The sequence below is a fragment of the Echiichthys vipera genome, assembly GCF_963691815.1.
Source record: "Echiichthys vipera genome assembly, chromosome: 14".
In the NCBI taxonomy this organism is placed as follows: Eukaryota; Metazoa; Chordata; class Actinopteri; order Perciformes; family Trachinidae; genus Echiichthys; species Echiichthys vipera.
The window spans coordinates 8,943,666-8,962,389 of record NC_139839.1 but is presented as its reverse complement, the minus strand read 5'-3'; the positions used below and the strand labels follow the sequence as shown (position 1 = coordinate 8,962,389).

Genomic DNA, 18,724 nt, shown 5'->3' with positions numbered 1-18,724 from the left:
CTTGTTGGCCGTCTTATAGTTTTTTCTAGGGCAGTCTCAGCATGTTGTGATATGTCATCTTGTCCTAAAAGATAAGACAAACACTATAACTTGATCAAAATCATGTTTCATCCAGTAAACTAGTGTATTTTCACCTTTTAAACACTGCCCCAAAATAAATGCACATTTAATACTGTCACATATCTGTTTAGTATGTCATCCTGGAAACTTTATATAGTTATCTGTGACAAACAGCTTATCTAACACATCCAAACGGGTGCGATGTAGTGAACTCCACCCATCTGGGACTCTAAAACAAACACACAGAATCATTTTTTAGTAAGACATGATCCAAATCTGACTAGCAGTGAGGAAACTAATGTCTATCTGCTCCTCTCACACAATGACACACACACACACTCAGATATTTTTTTTGTAAATGCTGTGGTTGCAGCAGCTTCTTACAAAGCCACAAAAAGGCAGTGCCAAAACACTCCGGTGCAGCTCAGCCAGTATGAGATTTACACAGGGAGGGGTTGGGGAGAGAATCCAGAATTGGATTTCCCAACTCTAGGCAGGTTTCTTTAGAAATGCCTCAGTGTCAGATGTTAGCAGCAGCACCACCCGCTGGTCAGATGATGGAACTTCTGTTAAGTCACGTGATTTATAAGAAATTGGAGCCTCCAGCTTAGAGTAAGCCACACTGTTGCACAGAGCCTTGCAGAGAGACTGTATAGCTCTTGACTCAGCAGTTCCTTCTTTTTTTTTTTTATTGTGTATGTGTTTTTGCAGTTTTATTTTTTCTTATCTGAAGATAGCAGGCATAAGAATTATATGAGAGGGGGATATGTAGTGCATGTGGGTTAGGGTTATGATGTCTTGGCCTTATGAAATAGCATGCATGACCCAAATCACTCACAGGTGTCTACAGGTTCTCGTGGCTTTAACCCCAGGAGATAGTCTCATGTTGGGGATATTTTTTAAAGTCAGGTGCATTTTTGACATTCTCCGTCTTGTTGTGAAATGATGCTGTCATTATATGCAAAAAATGGCTTTTTTCCAACATATAGTGAAGATCTAAGAAGACAAAAATGCAGCAACTAGCTGTGTCTTTTATCGGCCCACGAATGAAGAGTGTCAACAATAAAGATATACAGCAAGAGAGAGTTCCCAGTTGCAGCCTACTGCTGGCAACTACAGAACCCCATAAATGCCTGCTTTTCTAACACACATAAATAAATATCTGTGGTATGTTTTTGAACAGGTCCGGCAGCCTGCATGTTTAGCATTGACGTCCTTTGTTCGCTTCCTGTTTTCTCTATCTGTTTTTGTTGCTATGACTTTTCAATTCAGCGTGCCACCACATCTCATCTGTGGCCACACCCACAGCAGATGGCAAGGCAACACAAAGACATTTCTATTAAAAGGTGATTTTAGTAAATGCAGGATTTAGTCTTGCACACGGGCTCACACACAGATTGTTTTAGCTTGTGAAGTTGATGTCAGAAGCTCTTTGGAGTTCACTGAGGAATTCACTGGGATGTTTTAGTAAATCTTTCCAGTCTCACAAGACAAAGTGTGTGTCAACTCTGTTTAAAAACAACATACCACATTGCAGGGAATGGTTGTAGCTCATTCCTTGAGTGCTGTTAACAGAGCTTGGGAGCTGTGCAAGTGGATCTGCCTACTCAGATAACCTTTTGCGCTTACATAATGTGACACACATACCTAGATATATTCTGACATATGCAGTATATACTGTTAAAGGGGGTCAGGATTGTATTATCTTCTTAGAGTACTGGAGGGTCAGGAATTCCTGTTGATTAGCCAAAACAATTTACACATCTTGACACATTTCCAAAGAGTTACTTCCTTGTTTGTCCCTGCTCCTCTTTGGCTGGATATTTACAGCCGGCCCTAGTCTATAAGTCTGTTCAGGGTCAACCATAGTAACCTAAACCCTTTGGCAGCAAACAAAATATTTGCTATGTAAAGATATATTGTGTAATGGTGTCACACTCCTTCCATGTGTGTAATCAGTACTTCTCTGTTCTTTATTTTGAAATGTTGACCGCGTTAGCATAAATGTTAGCGCATACATGAGTCTCTACCATTGGGTCTCCACTATTGGGAGAGCGGCAGCAGTTAGCTAGCCAGTTATAGCACTAGTTGCATTGCATTCCATTACTGCTCAGCCACCTCCATGTTTGCTTGTCAGTTCAGACGAGAGAGTACAGCACCTTTTAACAAAACATGCAATATGGTCCAGCTATGGCCTGTACTATCACAGGTGACAGAGCTGCCATTTGATGGACACGGCATGAAATGCTTCAGGGTTCAGCTGGACCCTTCTTGAGAACGAAACACGACAGCATCAGTAAGTGCTTCGATAGTCACACATATGTACGCTCCAGTGAAGAAAACCCTCTTGTAGCCCAAGTAGTTGTGAATCTAGACTGTCAGGAGCAAAGGAAGAAGTTGTTTATTGTTATAGAGAAAGCAAATCCGAAGAGGGAAGAGGCCGGAATGGATGAATTGCTCCACAAAACATCAGACTTTAGATGTTTTGTTAGAGTTTGATTGCTGCCACAGTCAATGGTTTCTTTAAGCCATGACTAACCTTAACAAAGCAGTCATTTGAACCCCAAACCCAGATGTTTTATTTCTGACCTTAACTAAGTTACAATGATTTTCCCTTACCATAACCAGGTTGTGTTGATAACATATACAGTCTATGGTTTATACCTAACTAAACCATAACATTTTCATTTTCTAGTTAATTGTTCCTATTAAGTCACTATCCATCAAAGAGTGAGTTAAAACAATGGGGATTGATCATACGACCCACTAATGAAAGCACTCTGACTTTTTGCTAAGTATTCCAATCTGAGTGTTTGTGGTGACATTCCTTCCTGCCATGTTAGTGACGCTGCTCAATTCTTACAGAATACAAATGTAATCACAACACTGTCACAACGTAAAGGAATTAAGGCAATGACAATTTATGTTGTCTTGGACATAGGGGCGTCAGCTTAGAAAATACTTACTATATTGTCCAGGAGGGCAGTTAAAAACTATGGATTTTGACATGTAAGAGATTCCAAAGTGGTTTATGACTGTAGTCTGGCATTCAACTGAAGACTACTCTTGAAGAGTCTAAAGGTGGTTTTAGAGAGACTTGCACATGCATGTTCATCAAAAAGGAAGAAATTTAGTCACAAGATTATCCAGCTGTTATTTCAAATGAATCATTCAGTGTAAAGTGAATCTACGATGTGATGTGTCAGCTATTGTCTGGAGTAGTCTACAGGTTGTAATAAACTGAAATTGCCCTGATGCAAATTCACATGGTTAGTGTGTTGTTAAGATCCAACTGTTGCCTGGTTTGACCTGTTTGTGTTGCCACTTGGTGTGGTATTGTGGGCACGGTGCCATCCCGCCAGACAGGGTGGCAGTGTATGGCATACAACCCCGCCATGTGTGCGTGTGTGTGGGCGTGTGTTTATGTGTTTGTGTGTAAGATAGAGAAAGGGAAGCAGGGCGCTGGTATTTCCAGTAAATCAGCCGACTCTGAGTGTCCTCTTCTTTCTGTCTTCTCTCGCTCTTATATATTCCAACAAACCTTCCCTTGTCAGCAGACCACTCTCTCTCTCTCTCTCTCTCTCTCTCTCTCTCTCTCTCTCTCTCTCTCTCTCTCTCTCTCTCTGTCTCTCTCTCTCTCTCTCTCTCTCTCTCTCTCTCTCTCTCTCTCTTCTCTCTCTCTAGCTCTGTATTTATCTATCTGTTAATCTCTCTCACCCACACCTACAATACACTCCCACTCACCCATACACGTAAACACACACACGGCTACTGTCATGCATCATTGGATTTTTGGCAAACAGGCAACTCTTGTTTATGGCCGTCAAACTGAATTTGATTACATTAAACATGGACGTTTGCATGATGTTGGACAGAGACATGAATGTTTTTGTCCTTTGTTCGGATCCTTTACTACCAATACAACACTTTTTAAAATACTAAAAGTCCTGCATTCGAAATGCTACTTAGTAACTTAGAGTAGTATCTGTGTCATTAGACAAAGTGGGTAGTGTCAAAAGTAAAAGTCATGGGTGTGTAAATGTGTTGTAAAGGGATAGATTAGATGGTTTGTAGATCCTCTGTGTGAATTTGACAACTAGTGTGAAAGCGAGTCTAAGACTAGAAAGGTGCTATATAAGTACAAGACCATTTATCGTATTTAGGACCTTACCCAGTTGTATTCTCACTCTACATGAAAAGACTGCAAACAAAACACACAACACAACAATAAAATACACCTTTCAGAAGAGGATCACGATTTTAGGGTATCTCATTTTCAGCCTTGTGCACACAAATGGGGTTCCTGTAAGATAAATGGTTTTATTGTAATAATATTTACTTTGTTTGTATGTTTGTGTTTGTATGTTTACAGTATGTAAGTTTACTGTGACCTCACATAACATATTTTGGGCCAAAACTTAAGAAATTAATCCGCTCATTCTGATAACATTTCACACACATGAAATTATGAAGTGATGACATTTTATACCCCAAAGTATGGACATAACCGAGGAACAGAAGGGGAGACTGTGACCATATTTCATATTTGGTCGGATACTGGATTGGTGACGCTAATCGTTGGCGTTCTCCTTGAGACTTTGGTGACTGTATATCTTCAGTGCTGCCTGGTATGAGATGTGTGTGACATTTCTGTGCAGCAACATCCATATTTAAAGCATTGTTTGTCATGGCTACAACTTTGTGTTCGATGAGTTGGTAATTATAGTGTTTAATATTTTCTAACTGAACTGTAAATTTAGTTCAACCCCAAGTGGACAGCCTTGTCTAATTATATCCTACAAGTTCACAGCATGTGTAATGCCTATTCAACTAAATGCTGCTCTGGTCTTTCCAGTAAATCAGCAGACTAATTAATTTCCACTATTTGCTTTACTCACTCGCTCACTCCCACATTCTTTCTTTACAAATACTCACACACACAAACATGTCCATAAAATACCTTAAGTCTCATCCGAAGTGTTTGTCTTCTTCTCAGCTTAGCCTTCAGGCCCTCACACACACCCAGATACCAAGATGTGGTCCGATACTCTTGATTATTCACGTATAAATGGATGAAACATGTTATGTTGAGTCATAGTTATGTAATTACATTTATTGATCTTGTGGTGTGTTTTATTTTATCAAAAGTAGGCCCTTAATATGTGCAGCCCAGTGGAAAATAATGTGTCATTAAATGGCCTGTGTGCCCTTTTGGGTATCACCACACTGAGAAGCACTGCAGAGGAAATAATGCGATTCCCTTGATATTTTAGAAATGTTTATTTAAAAAGAAAAAATTGCATTAACTTAAGAGTTGCTACTACAGTTATTTATGTACTGAAGTACTTTATGTACTGACCTGTATACACTAGACTATTACTGAACTGGTTTATTGACTTGGGTACAGCATTTGAGGCGCTTTAAGTTATCCTAGTGTTTAAGTCGCATTATAATTATCATAAGTGGTTGATGCACTTCATACGTTATTAACTAAGAGTTGGAAAAAAAATGTTTTAAGAGACGGATGTCGACATTACTCCTTGTATTACTGAGATAAGGTCGACAATTGGTCGACTTTTGACTTCTGTTTCCTGCAATTGTTTTCAGCTATCTCAATGTTTCTCAGAGTCGGCAACTTCTCCTCTCTCCTGTTCTGTTCCAGCATGAGCGTTTTTCAGAGACACAGTTTGACTAAGCACATCTGTTTACTAAATTCAGTTAAAACAAATGGTGTGTGTGTGTGAGTGTGTGTGTATGTACATACATGTTTGTACGGCAACTTGTATACATTGTATATATTCTAGACTTCTATATTTAGTATAATTAAAAGGCAGGGGAGGGTAGGAGGGGCACTCGCCCAATGTGGCCCAATTGTTGAAAAATGCGTGCTAAAGTGCCATCTAGGAGCCAAAACATGTGCTAAAGTGCCCTCTTGGAAGCCCAAATGTGCGCTAAAATGTCCTCTGGGAGCCAAAACACATGTCAGTGTCCTCTAGAGGCCAAAACATGTGCTAAAGTGCCCTATAGGAGCCAAAAGTGTGCTAAAGGGCCTTCTTGTAAGCCAAAAGTGTGCTAAAGTGCCCTCTAGGTGCCAAAAACGTGTGCTAAAGTGCCCTCTATAGGAGCCAAAACACACGCTAAAGTGCCCTCTTCAGTGGCGAGGATTTGTCTTTTTTTTCCTTTTTTGCCTCTGCCCTTTAATAAGTCTGTGCACGCCACTGCATCACCATATCAATAAATGACAATGGGCCATAGATGCTGTTTCTAACCCATATCTACGAGGCTGATAAGAGGGTTTCAGAATGAAAAGCAGATTTGCTAACTTTTATGCTCTAAGGGGGGTCCTGTTAATCCCTATTATGAATTATTACACACTTTTTGTGTGTATTTCATTATGCCACCTGAGCAATTTACAATGAGATGACATTTTCATTTTGAACTTTCCTTTATTTATCCAGGGAAAACCTTAGAGCAGCAGTAGCAGTGGGCAGCAGGGGGAAATGCAAATATGCACACACACCCAAGTGAGATATTTCCCTCTAAGAGACATCCCACATCCTTTATCTACACTCGAACACTCATCCTTTAATTGCCAGGTTAATGCAAAATAGTTGTAAAGATGTTATTCAATTAAATCTAAATTATTAACCTTGGCATTTTATTGTGTGCTTCAGCACTTAAACATCAATTATTACTTCATATTTATATGTTGGAATGTATTGCTTGTGTACAACAGCAGTTATTAGAGCTAAGAAAATGACATCCCTAAACCTGAAAAACCACCATTAAGTCAGTAACATAGTTGAACACAATGAGCAGTAGTACAGGCATGTTTGATTACACTTTCTATATATATACTGTATTTAATTAAATATGGTAAGCACTGGTATTGGTGCCTATTTGTATATTAGAACAAAGCAGGAGGGGAGGAAGATGTGTCCAGATCTGTTACTCATCCCCCATCCCAAGTATTTTCAGCAATATCTTCCTAAAGTATCAAAAGCAAAATACCTTATATGGCCTCTTTGAGTGATATATTATCACATAAGGTTATTTTATTATTGTATTATTACTGCTGATGCATGAGAAGCATTTAATTGTTGTAGCTGTTGGTTGAAATTGAGCTGATTTAAACTGCTTTAAAAACTTTGGGCAGTTACTAAAACAACATCATATTTTATGAACCAACAATTTGTTATACTGTACATGTAAAATCTAGAATCTGCAAAGTAAGTTTAGTAAAAAGTACAGATTTGCCTCAAATTTGTAGTGTAGTAGAAGTATAAAGTAACATTAAATGAAAAGACTCAAGTAATGTATCTAAAGTGTACATAATCAGTTCATCTCCACCACTTTAAATCATCTGTAGTGGTCAAAAGTTCATCTTCATTATCTAGAGTTTGGAGTATGTATTATTAAACAACACAAATACTGTAAAAGTCCACCCATTTGAGACGCTTCATATAATCATTGAGGAAATTTGATGTATCTAGCTACATAATGAAAAGACAAAAGTTTCTAACCAGCTCACTCAGGAGAGGTGTTTAACAGCCAGCCTGTGGCCTTGAGATGAAGCCGTGCATATGGCTGTTTTTTCAGTGATGAATGGTTTTATTTCCTGCCAGAGGTGGGGTCAAACAAAGGGCAAAACACAGAGAAAAACCTGCAGGAGAGTGTTTTTTTCATTTCTTATTTAGCTGTGGGTAGTCAAATTACACTACAACCGATAATTAGAGCCCAAAAGACTGTTGGTATATAATAATTTATTAGTAAATGGAAAGCATTTATATGACACTTTTCTAGTCTTATCGACCACTCAATGCACTTTACACTGCAGACACCATTCACCCACGGCACCATACAAGGGGCTACCTGCTCATCAGATAAACAATCATGCACATTCACATTCTGAGCAATTTGGGCTTCAGTTTGTAACACTTCGACATGTAGAGTGCAGGGGCCAAGGCTCAGACCTTAGCAGCCGCAACAGCAGAGCTAGTGTTGTTCTATCGTTTGAATATTTTGCCAGGTACTTTCTGTCTGTCTGTCTGTATGTCAGTCTTTCTGTCTGTCTGTCTGTCTATCTGGTCCTCCTGGCTTGCAAGATTCCGTCACAACACACACAACAGGTGTGTAGTTGAGATCAAAAGTCTAATGTGTGCGATAAGCCGCAGTTACTAGAATTAATAAAACCAAGGATGTAAAATAATAAATAAGGATAAACTACAGTCTCAACCCACTTTGATATTCCACTGTGGCTGTTCTTGAGCAAGTTGTGTTTCCAGTAAACTGGCATCTGTTGACATCATGCCAAGACAAACACGCTCAGGTGTGTTTGCCAAGAAGACACTGACGGAAAGACACACACACACACACACACACACACAACCTTATGATGCTGCTGAACTGGAAGATCAGAAATCATTGCAGCCATAAAATATTTTCCAAAAAGTTATAATGATCTAACGTGCATATCCTGAATTTATCCCAACTCTAAATTTAAACCTCTGGCAGATTGTTGATTACAAAGCTCTAAGTCTATGCAGTTTTAGTACATTTATGAATATATAGTCTTATATAACCTTCATGACTTTACATAGTTATGCTTACTGAACCCCAGTTGAAAGATATTTTTCTTTTATTGGTTTCTCACCCATCTGGGATCTGTAGGGCACAGTTTATGAGAAAAAACTCTAAATATCCAAGAGCAACGTCATATATTGACAATACAAAATCCTTGGGTATTCCCTGAGATTATAAAATCATAAATTTCCAATCAAAAATTTTAAATGATCCGAGATTAAAGTCACAAATTTACCAAAACCAGTTGTTTTCTTTTTTGTTGCTGTCAAGGAACCTCATCACACCACACTGGTAATTTAGGTTTGTTTGTTTGGGGGAAAAAAGTGGAATTTCTGATTGCAGCACAGATGGTGTGCAAGTGAAGTGTTCACCACAGTGTTAGATTTAGAATGATATCAGAGTCACGAGAGTGAAAAACCTAGGGAAATACCAAGCCTGCTTGATTTTACCCTTTTAGTTACTGTGGTGTAAATGACTCTGTGAAAGCTTCAGGGAAGAACCTCACATGTACATTTCTGTTGTTTCACAACTTTATATATATATATATATATATATGTATATATATATACCGTATATATAAAAACAAGTCTTGCTGATCTTCAGTCTAAAGTGAGTCAGTGTGTAGTGTCCATTGAAATGGGGGCATGTCAAGTGAAATGTTATCACTTGCCAGATGGAAAGCACCAGAGATATCGCTCTATGGTTCCCCATATGCACACACACACACACACACACACACACTCACACACATATACACACACACACACACACTCTCACACACATATATACACACGCTTCCTCCTCCCTCCCTACGGTCTTCTCCACAGTTTTATATTTTAGGTGTTTTCGCTGCCATCTCATCTATGCACGGCAGGGAGGAACAGTTTTGTGTTGTGGGTTTGGTATTTCCACCCGAGGGCCACACTCGTTCCTGAGGTACCCCCCCCCCCCCCCCCAAAAAAAAAAAAAAAACAACTTCTGATAGACTTCTAAACAAATCCCAACAATCCATCTACCGTTGTGTCATTGTTGTCCAAAAATGATGTAGGTGAGCCGCAGCAGAAAAAAAAATTTGGTGTTCAGTTACTCTTTTTATAAATTGAATTGCATATAAGTTGACGAAGTTGTTATATAAATTATCAATAATTAAGAATCAAATTGAGTAGATCACCCCCATTGTCATGATACTCAATCCAGCTATTTTGAGTTCATGTCGGTACATCCCTTAATGGAAGTACCTTTGTTTTGCCAATTCTGTTGTGGTAAGAAAGGAAGCATTATTATGATGCCAAAAACATCCAGAATATTTCCATTGTATAAATATTTCACTTAATGAAGAGCTAGAATGTGCTCATGCAGAATGTGTACTGTATGTGATATTGTCAGACAGAGTGGGACAAGATGATTTTAATGATTTAAGTCTACTCAAAAGGCAACAATGACAAAATAAATGTATGGGGCTAAGTATTTACAAAGACAGACACTTCTGGCTCAGTGAACAGGTACTGACATCCATCAGTTACTGTGTCAGTGCCTCCAGATCAGGTTGAATTGTATGTCCACAGCGTCAATAATACATTACATGTTGGCATCTTGGCAGTTCAGGGAAGTATTTTTACTTCCTCCTTTCCTGACCTTTGTTTGCATGAACCCGTTGTGCTGCTGTGGCAGATTTATGCTGCACCTTTGCTCTACAGCCACACACCACACAGTCAGAGAAACCTGTGAAATGAGCGCTATACCGAAAAAGAAAAAGTAGGCTCAGATTGCCTCCACACAGCTCTCACAGACCATTCCCCAATACCTGAAATACTGACGTTTTTTTTTTTTTTCATGCATTCATGTTAATGCACGCGTGGCTGGACCAGCTATCAACAAAAATTCAGATTACAACACGGACAGTCTCTGCTCGGGACGCCATTACTCCACTGTATTTTTACATAGCAGATTAGTCAGTTTTCAATGTTTTCTGCTACATTAATGTTCTGAATGTTGAGTACAGCTCCATAATACAGTTGACCAAATCAGAATGGCCTCGTGGCCTGTATCAATCTCTTTTCCTTACGGGTAAAGTGACTGAGATGTGTTCCACAGAATTGGAATAATATATATGTCAGAAATTTTTCTAATTTTAAACACTTTGTTCTTTTTTCTGATAGGACAAGACAGTATCAAAACAGATCTACGACTGCAGCAGAAGAAGGGCGAAGAGAGCATGATGCCATCAGTCTGTAACGTGACTATGCCTGAAACTAAAACAGAGACAAACAGTGGGAATATCTACAGTATATTCAGCAACAAAATATCGACATACAGTAATAATTAGGTCTAACGTAAGCTTACATCAGGTGTTTCACATCTGTTTTTTCCAGTTTGTCCAGCCTACAGTTACCCAACCTCTGGATATGAGCCCATAAACTGTCAATATATACATATCGTCATTTGCTACATTTACATCAGTTTCCTTTGCTTTGCTTCGTTTGTCTGTGCAGATGAAATCAAGACATTTGGATCACTTAAACGGCTTATTGTGTGATTATAGAACAAACTGACTTCATCAGTAAAATAGAAAAGGATCAGCAGCCAGCAGACATGCACATCGCTGCACATCAATATTAACTCCTACTCGCGTACTAAAAAATGCTTGCTCACTTCCTGTCAGTTTTCTCACCTCTAGATTTTGGGCTGGCAGGCAGCATCCTGAAGGTGGCCTTTGTTAATGCTCTTGTCTTTCACCTCCTCGATGTCAGGCAGCGAGTTCATTGCTCAGCGGAAGTTGGCTTTCCATGTTTTGGGGTCACAGGCCTGACCTTCGACATATTTCCCTGCAGAGTGCATTTTGTTACATACATGAATTTTTATTTTAAACAAAAAAACATCTGAGTCATTACGTGCAGTTTGTGTATTCACACTTGCTCACCTGTGTGGATGGCCCATTGTTTGAACAGACTTGCGTCCTTGTCCAACTCCCAGCCGTGTCGAGCTGCATGCTTCCAGGGGATTGAGAACATTGTCTTGTCCTGGAAAATAAAAAAGGAAATACGGAGTTGTAACGAGGGTTTAACATGGAATAAACTAAAATATCACATTAGCACCAAATTTCAAATATGGTTGCCATTCAAACTGAGCATGCAGTGTGCACTATTACTGTTAAAGTATGTAAAATATATTATTTGCATAGTGCAGCAGCCACAAAAGAAGTTAAAAATACACAACAAACAACGCTTTCTTTTTTTTTTTAACAATATCGACATAGAGTAAAAATAAGGTCTAAAGTAAGCATACATAAAGTGTTTCACAGCTGTTTTTCCAGTTACCCTACCTCAGGATATGAGCCCATAAACTGTCAATATATACATATCATCATTTACATTTGTATTTTAAAATATCACAAAAAGACTTCATAATACAAAAACCATTATAAAATCTGATACATATTCACTTGGCAGTTGTTGACCCGATATATAAATGGGACTAAATACGAGAAGAACTGAACTATTGCATCATAAAGTGAACACGCAGGGTTTTTTTTTTGTGTAGTTATCACACCAAATGTTTAATTGCACATATTCAACCTGACCTCATTTATTAGTTAATGATTGATTTGTTATTTAACCTCGCAGTCAGCTGCCCGGTCAAAGTATTTTAAAGATGTACGTTCATGCAAGTGCAAATATCAGAGCAGGAATTTAAACTATATGTCAAAAGTTATGGTTTGATGATACAGACACACCAGATCTTTCATTAAATAAAGTGTATTCTGTGCTGCTATAATCCGTATGTTGTAATAAAACTAAACATTTCTGTAGTAAAGCTGCTGTTTTTGTCTGTTTTTTTTGCTCCTGATATGTTTTATAATTGGAAGTCTGTACTCTCCCTTTGAGTGATTTATATTTGAGTGACAAGCCATGTTTACCTTCAAAATCAACTACTGCACTGTACAGCGGTTAACAGCTGCAGGTGTCTTTTAACCACAGTGGACTGAGGGGAAACTATTCAGGCTACCTAACTTGCTTGTTGTTAACATTAAAACACACTTCAAATCCCTGCTTCGACAAACTTCTAACAGGGATTCAATTATTTTAAATCTACAATATGCCTTTTAAATGGCCAAGATAATTGATGCTTTAATAAAATCAGTCCCTTTTTGTTGGCATATGTACAGAGGCAACGTAGCCAGCCACTCTCAGGCGTATAGTACAACAGCATCAAAAACAATCCCAGACATCTCTGAAAAAGGTCCAAAATTAAAACTTTATATTAAGTCTTTTGTTATGGTCCTGCATGACGCTTCCTGCTACTATTATAATCTATCACCTTAGCTGTGATTGTTTTTCTGCTGTATTAACTGCCATAACATATAAGTCATATCCACAATACTATTGATATTATTATAGTTACTGGAAGTGTGTCTGTCTCTGTCTTTGTGTCTGTCTTTGTCCCTCTCTGTCCATCTGTCCGTCTTTTCTCTCTTTCTCTCTCCTTCTCTTCCTCTCTCCGGTGCAGACAGATGTCCGTCCTCCACAGAGCTGGGTCTGTCTAACATTCCTGCCTGTAATAAGGAAGGTTTTCGTTGCCACCGTACTCTACGGGGGAATTGTTGGGTCTATGTAAATCATAAATAAGTCATAGAGTGTGGTCTTTACCTAGTCTGTAAAGTGTCCTGAGATAACTTTTGTTATGATTTGGCACTATAAATAAAATTGAATTGAATTGAATTGAATTGAATTGAATTATTACATTACATTACATTTAATTTAGCTGATTGTTTTATCCAAAGCGACTTCCACTAACTTCATTCAACCAATAGGGTACAAACCCGGACCAGCTCGAACTTAAATACATATGTTAGCTTCAGTGCATTTTTTTATTATATATATTATTAATTTAGAAAATTAGCCAAGGTGCAGTTGAAAGAGGTGTAAACTTTCTGCTGTCTGGATGTCGATGGGGACATCAAATAAATCAAGAGAGTATTTTTCGTTGATCAACCATGGATAGAGAGTTCCCCCAGAGAGACGCTAACAGCCCCAAAGGGCTAGCACTGATTAGCTCAGGGCAGTGTGCTGAACGCATCCAAAACGTAATTTTTGAAACACTAATATTGCTCAAAATAGCACCAAACCTCTGCAGTAGCTTAATTAGAGTACCTTCACATAAAACAAAGCACCAACAACGTAGTTAATGAACCCGGAGTTTATTAAATAAGACTTTTACAAGTCTGCGCCCTACTTTAGATCCATGTCGATTACCGAATGCACTGGAGTTCAGTTCAAGGAGGACATTTTTTAATCAATGGCTTATTTGATGTGTTTTCATGCCTAAAAAGCCCATGGGGTCCAGTTTCGGCAGACTTACCCTTTAAAGATAATTCCACTGATTCATCCTTTATCGGCAATCATCTCCTTATTATCATCGCATGTTCATCTTTCAAGTGGATTGACGAGTCTACTGATGCAGTTTACAGTCATCAGCAATCATCTGGACAAACCTGAAAGGATGTGTGTGATGAATGAGAAGAATGCTGTTGCTCCTCTGTGGTTTGTTTTGAAAGACCTGCCAAAATATGCAGACATCTTTATCAAATGAAAAAAAATCCTTTTTAATTCTATTTATTACCATTCATACTGATAGTGAGAAATGTCAACATGCTAAAGTGAGTTGCAAAACAGTATTATTTCCTCAAACTCTGTGTGGGGTTGATAGAGGAACCCCATATAGGGAAGGAAAGATAATTGCTAAAAACGGATGTTAATAACATTATTATTGCACTTGAAAGAAGTAGCAATGGTTTGTTTTATTATAGCCATAATGTTAAATCCAGTTTATTTTGTATACTTTGTAAAATAAATAGAATATCATAAAGACGCGTGGTGTCAATGCATTTTTTGAGCCCTTTAAGACTCATGTCCAGTTTACTGTGACAGATTAAGATGATAATTTGAAATCTTAATCTGCCACCTGAGGGAAATTTGTTGGCTTAAATGTCTGGTCATAGTAATTGATTTCCCAACAGCAGAGCACTTAAAGGCATCCATTTCTTTTCAGTAAAAAGTCATGTTCATTAACGTTTAGATTTTTTATTTTTTGTATAAAAACAACAACACACAAACAGAAACTATATAACTATTTACAGAAATATTTTACAACTGCTTTAAGCAAAAAAAAAAGTATGATCTTGAAGTAGAGCTATAACCAGGAGTTTGTTACAATGCATTATTACCCTTTAACTAATGTTTACTTAACGGAAAAATGGATTATTATAGAATTAGCATCATCTACCTGTGTTGAATACAATGGGTATGAGCCTATGTGCAATTTGAGGTAAGTATTGACTACCTCGTATGTATTTATGGCTGTATGGAGTTTGATAATGTGCTCATCCTAACTGAGCAAAATCAATTCCTGTGCTCATCATCACAAAAAGCCTGAGCACCAAAATGCCTTGAGTCAGAAATCAGAAAGTCCATTTAACACAGCAATGTACTTCATAACTTCTCACAAAAGGTGGAGGGAGATGAGAAAAGCTCTCTGAATGTGGCTGTCTGAGTGTCAAACACACGGAGGTTTAGCTTTAAGTGTGGAGACCGTCCATCAGACTGGAGAGACGATGATGGCGAGGTGTGAGTCAACTGAAAAGAGGGCTTCGAAGGGGAAGGTGGCGGGCAAGATGAGCTCTTTAAAGTCCAAAGTGTCAAAGCACTATTCTGTCCAGTCCTGAAGATCTCAGAGACTTGTCATCTGTTGACAAAGGATGTTCCAGAGGTCATCTGTGGAGGTTGCGAAGTCTGTGACCAAAGTTGTGTACTGCGGCAATTCGTCTAACTCGTCGACTGTAAAACAAACAGGAAACCCCACGTCAGGAAGGTGAAGAAGAACATAAATTATTAAAGACTAAACTTTTCAGGAAATTATATTTGTCAGGGTCATCTCAGATTGGGTTTGATATTGTGTTATAAACTGGGCCTGGGTACTTTGAATGACGTGGACATTTACCAGGCAGGATCTAGCAAAAGAGGCTATGAAGTTGCATTATGGGAAATGTAGGATCCAATTAAGAGCCACAAACACATCTATTAGTAACATTTACCTGAGGAAGATTCACTCCAATGGCTCCCTGGACTGGTGCATGCTTCATTGCTCAGGAACCCCCTGTCATCTAAACTGCTTGACATCCAGTTTGTGTCTTTCTGCAGTTGCTGGCAAATCTGAAAGAGCAACACTGGACTGAGTATGGCTATAATATTTTTGAACAACTGGACTTTTACCACACCAAACAGTCTTATCTTATGGTTTGGGGTATTAATACACAAGCCAAACAGGCTGAATAAGACAAACATGGGTATTCCTGTCAATGAAAAATGCATGCTGGTAAGAGTAGGTACCGAAAGCCATGCTTACCTGGATAATGCTGTCTGTATAGTCCAAATCTATGAGACCACAGCAAAGACAGCAAAGGGAGAGAAAAGGGAGTGGACATGAGTACGGCACTGTGTACTGCATTGATCTGTTTGAATTTAGCTTATTTCATTAAAATTAATCATAAACTATTTATTTTCAAGTATGCCGTATGTGTTGTTGTCTTACCTGAGCTGTGATCAGGTGAAACTTCAAATCTCTGGTAGAAGTTTCCAGGCCCGATTTCGACTGACAAAGACAAGTCAGGAACTTCAGATGGAGGCACGAATGTGAAATCTGCAAAGATGACAAACAATAGCACTTAATACACCTGATGCTCTCATGGGTTTGCCTTCACTGCGCCATGTAACATTAAGAACATTTTGTGTCTATGTATCTACTTGTTTGACACATAACTAAATGCCACAGGAAATTACAATGTTATTTATTTTTCCTCCCCTTGCTGCTCTGTGTGCACTGTGCTGTCGACTGTGTTCTCCTGAGTGGATGAAGTGTCTTCCTGCACTGAATCCGGGGGAGACTGGGTATCACTGCTGTCCTCGTCTTCCTCCACCTTGATCAGTGAGCTCTGCAGAGGTAGAAATTAAGTCACAGCCAGTGAGATTTAGCTCCATGTCAAGCTACTGCATCAATGCCACTAAAATACCATTATTCTATAATATATTTTAATTTGAATTGACTAGTGACAATGTAACAGTATTGCGGTATTTACCTTCTTCCTTTGCTTAGTTTCCTACACAAGCACTTTCTTTTTTTTTAACCACAGCATGTCATGTAAGGAAGAGATTTTGAATTTCTCTTTTTGGCATGTTTGGCCTATTTCCCACTCAGATAAAGTATTGATAGAAAATTCTGTAATATCTGTGAGGTAATGACCAAACTAGGGTTACAACTAACTCCTGGAGTCTGGAGTGTTTGGATTAAAAGACTTCCACAGTTGCATATTGTTTTCCTTTCCCTTAACTATCTACAAAGTATTTATATTTTTCTGTTAAGCACCAAAAGCCATCACAGCTACTGCTTAAAACAGGCTACGATATTAGAGCAACCTACAAATATTGATTTCTACGGAACCAACGTAAAAAAAGACGCGTGCAGCCTTGTGCATCGCTTCCTTGATCAACAGATGTGTAGCTCCGATTCTACAAAATACATTTCAGAATGTTTGCATCCGGACTTCTTTCAGAAAATGTAATTTGCATGAACCAATGCAACTTGTTTCAGGAGGAAATAAACCTCTCACCTTGTCCACCCACATCAGACCGCTGACGGATTTTGACTCGATCTGCTGCTCCAGCCATGGCCTCTTCCTCATCCTTGACACGGGCATGTTTGCCTAAAATATGCAACAAAGAATGTCTTTATTAGTAAAAAAAGAAAAAAAATGAGGAATATGGCGTGTGATGAACAGCCATGAGATAAAATCCACTCCCGCATCTGCCTCAGTTTAGATTTACTGTTGCCTGCTGGGCGCGCAGCAGGCTGAATGGGGTTCACAGCCAGGGCATGCAGGCGAACAGGGGGCGTTTACGCGTAGGAGTCAGCGCGCTACTTATGAAGGACACAAGAGACCAAAAAACATTTCCTGGTTGTACTTTTAAGGCATTTGCGTTCATGAACGTGTTCAGATACAAGTGGACTGATTTTACAGTATATAACGTTTGAAAAAAAAAACGTGCAACAACTCGATTTTATCCAAACAGGAGGAATTTTAAGACGTGCGCCCAGAGAGCACACACCTCCTCCTCCTCCTGCACTGCTGCATTCATACTGTATGTAGCCTTCGGGTCCAAAAGTCACTTCATCAACTCCTGTCAATAGTCCTTTTGAACACATGGTGTGCAGGAATTACGCATCACTACATTTGTCATTTAGGGATATTAGAGGCTATAACAACTTCATCTTCCCGTATAAGTATTCAGGATTTATAATATTTCTTCTCGCAAGCAGCTCCCGGCAATAAAACATGTTTAAATATGATGCATCTCATGCAAGTAGAAGTGATACATGAATATCAAATCACTTACAGACTGCTTGTTGTATTCGCCGTAAGAGGAAAATGCACAAGAATAGTCCAAGTGGTTTGAGTTTGATCCAGAGAAGCTTCTCCTCGTCTTTGTGTTAATCCACTTGGAGACCTGTCTTGATCAGAAGCGGGCACTGGCTCCTCGCAGCTGTGAGTTCTGGCTTTATAGTGTGATGAGGGTTTTCCCCGGCACAAGAGAGGAGGAGGCGGGCGCACCGTAAAAACTGTCCATCCCGGGAAAAAAGGAAACTGCACAGAGCAGTTAAAAAAATGTTTTTATGTGATTATTAAATCCCATAAGAACATTCAAATCAAATGCTAATCAAATGCATCAAATGCTTATATCAAATATAAAAGTTAAATTAGGTTAAAATGGATATTTCTTTACAACATTGGCATGCGCATGCGCCGATGCGAGCAGCTTTCAGCCGTGGACCTGTTTCCGAGAAATCACGCTGTTGAAGGCAAGGCGGAAGTTTATAACAACACGGGTTAATTACGGTGGTTTGCAGCACGTAGACCTACCCTTAGGTCCTACCCTTAAACTTGAATGACTCAACTTTACATTTGGCACGGGACAGTTCTTAAGGCTTTGCATTGACCTGCTTATTACAAACCTTTTTAATAGTTGCTGAT

At 38.9% G+C, this 18,724-nt stretch overlaps 1 protein-coding gene across 1 annotated transcript; it reads right to left on the bottom strand.

The window, feature by feature from the left end:
- Positions 1–14,707: 14,707 nt before the first annotated feature.
- LOC310956583 (uncharacterized protein) lies at positions 14,708–18,216 on the bottom strand. Its single transcript, XM_083926863.1, has 7 exons — positions 18,090–18,216; positions 17,306–17,398; positions 16,503–16,630; positions 16,231–16,340; positions 16,045–16,073; positions 15,734–15,851; positions 14,708–15,476 (listed from the first exon to the last, which is right to left on the bottom strand). The coding sequence occupies exons 2-7, from the start codon at positions 17,390–17,392 to the stop codon at positions 15,370–15,372; spliced, it is 579 nt and encodes a 192-aa protein (XP_083782989.1). The 5' UTR covers positions 17,393–17,398; positions 18,090–18,216; the 3' UTR covers positions 14,708–15,369.
- Positions 18,217–18,724: the final 508 nt, after the last annotated feature.

Excerpts from the sequence above, each read along its gene's own strand:
- LOC310956583 (XM_083926863.1), bottom strand. The coding sequence starts at position 17,392 with ATGCCCGTGTCAAGGATGAGGAAGAGGCCATGGCTGGAGCAGCAGATC. Across the intron at positions 15,852-16,044 it reads ATACAGACAGCATTATCCAG|ATTTGCCAGCAACTGCAGAA; the intron begins GTAAGCATGGCT and ends TTGCTCTTTCAG. Across the intron at positions 15,477-15,733 it reads TTGGAGTGAATCTTCCTCAG|TCGACGAGTTAGACGAATTG; the intron begins GTAAATGTTACT and ends TTTGTTTTACAG.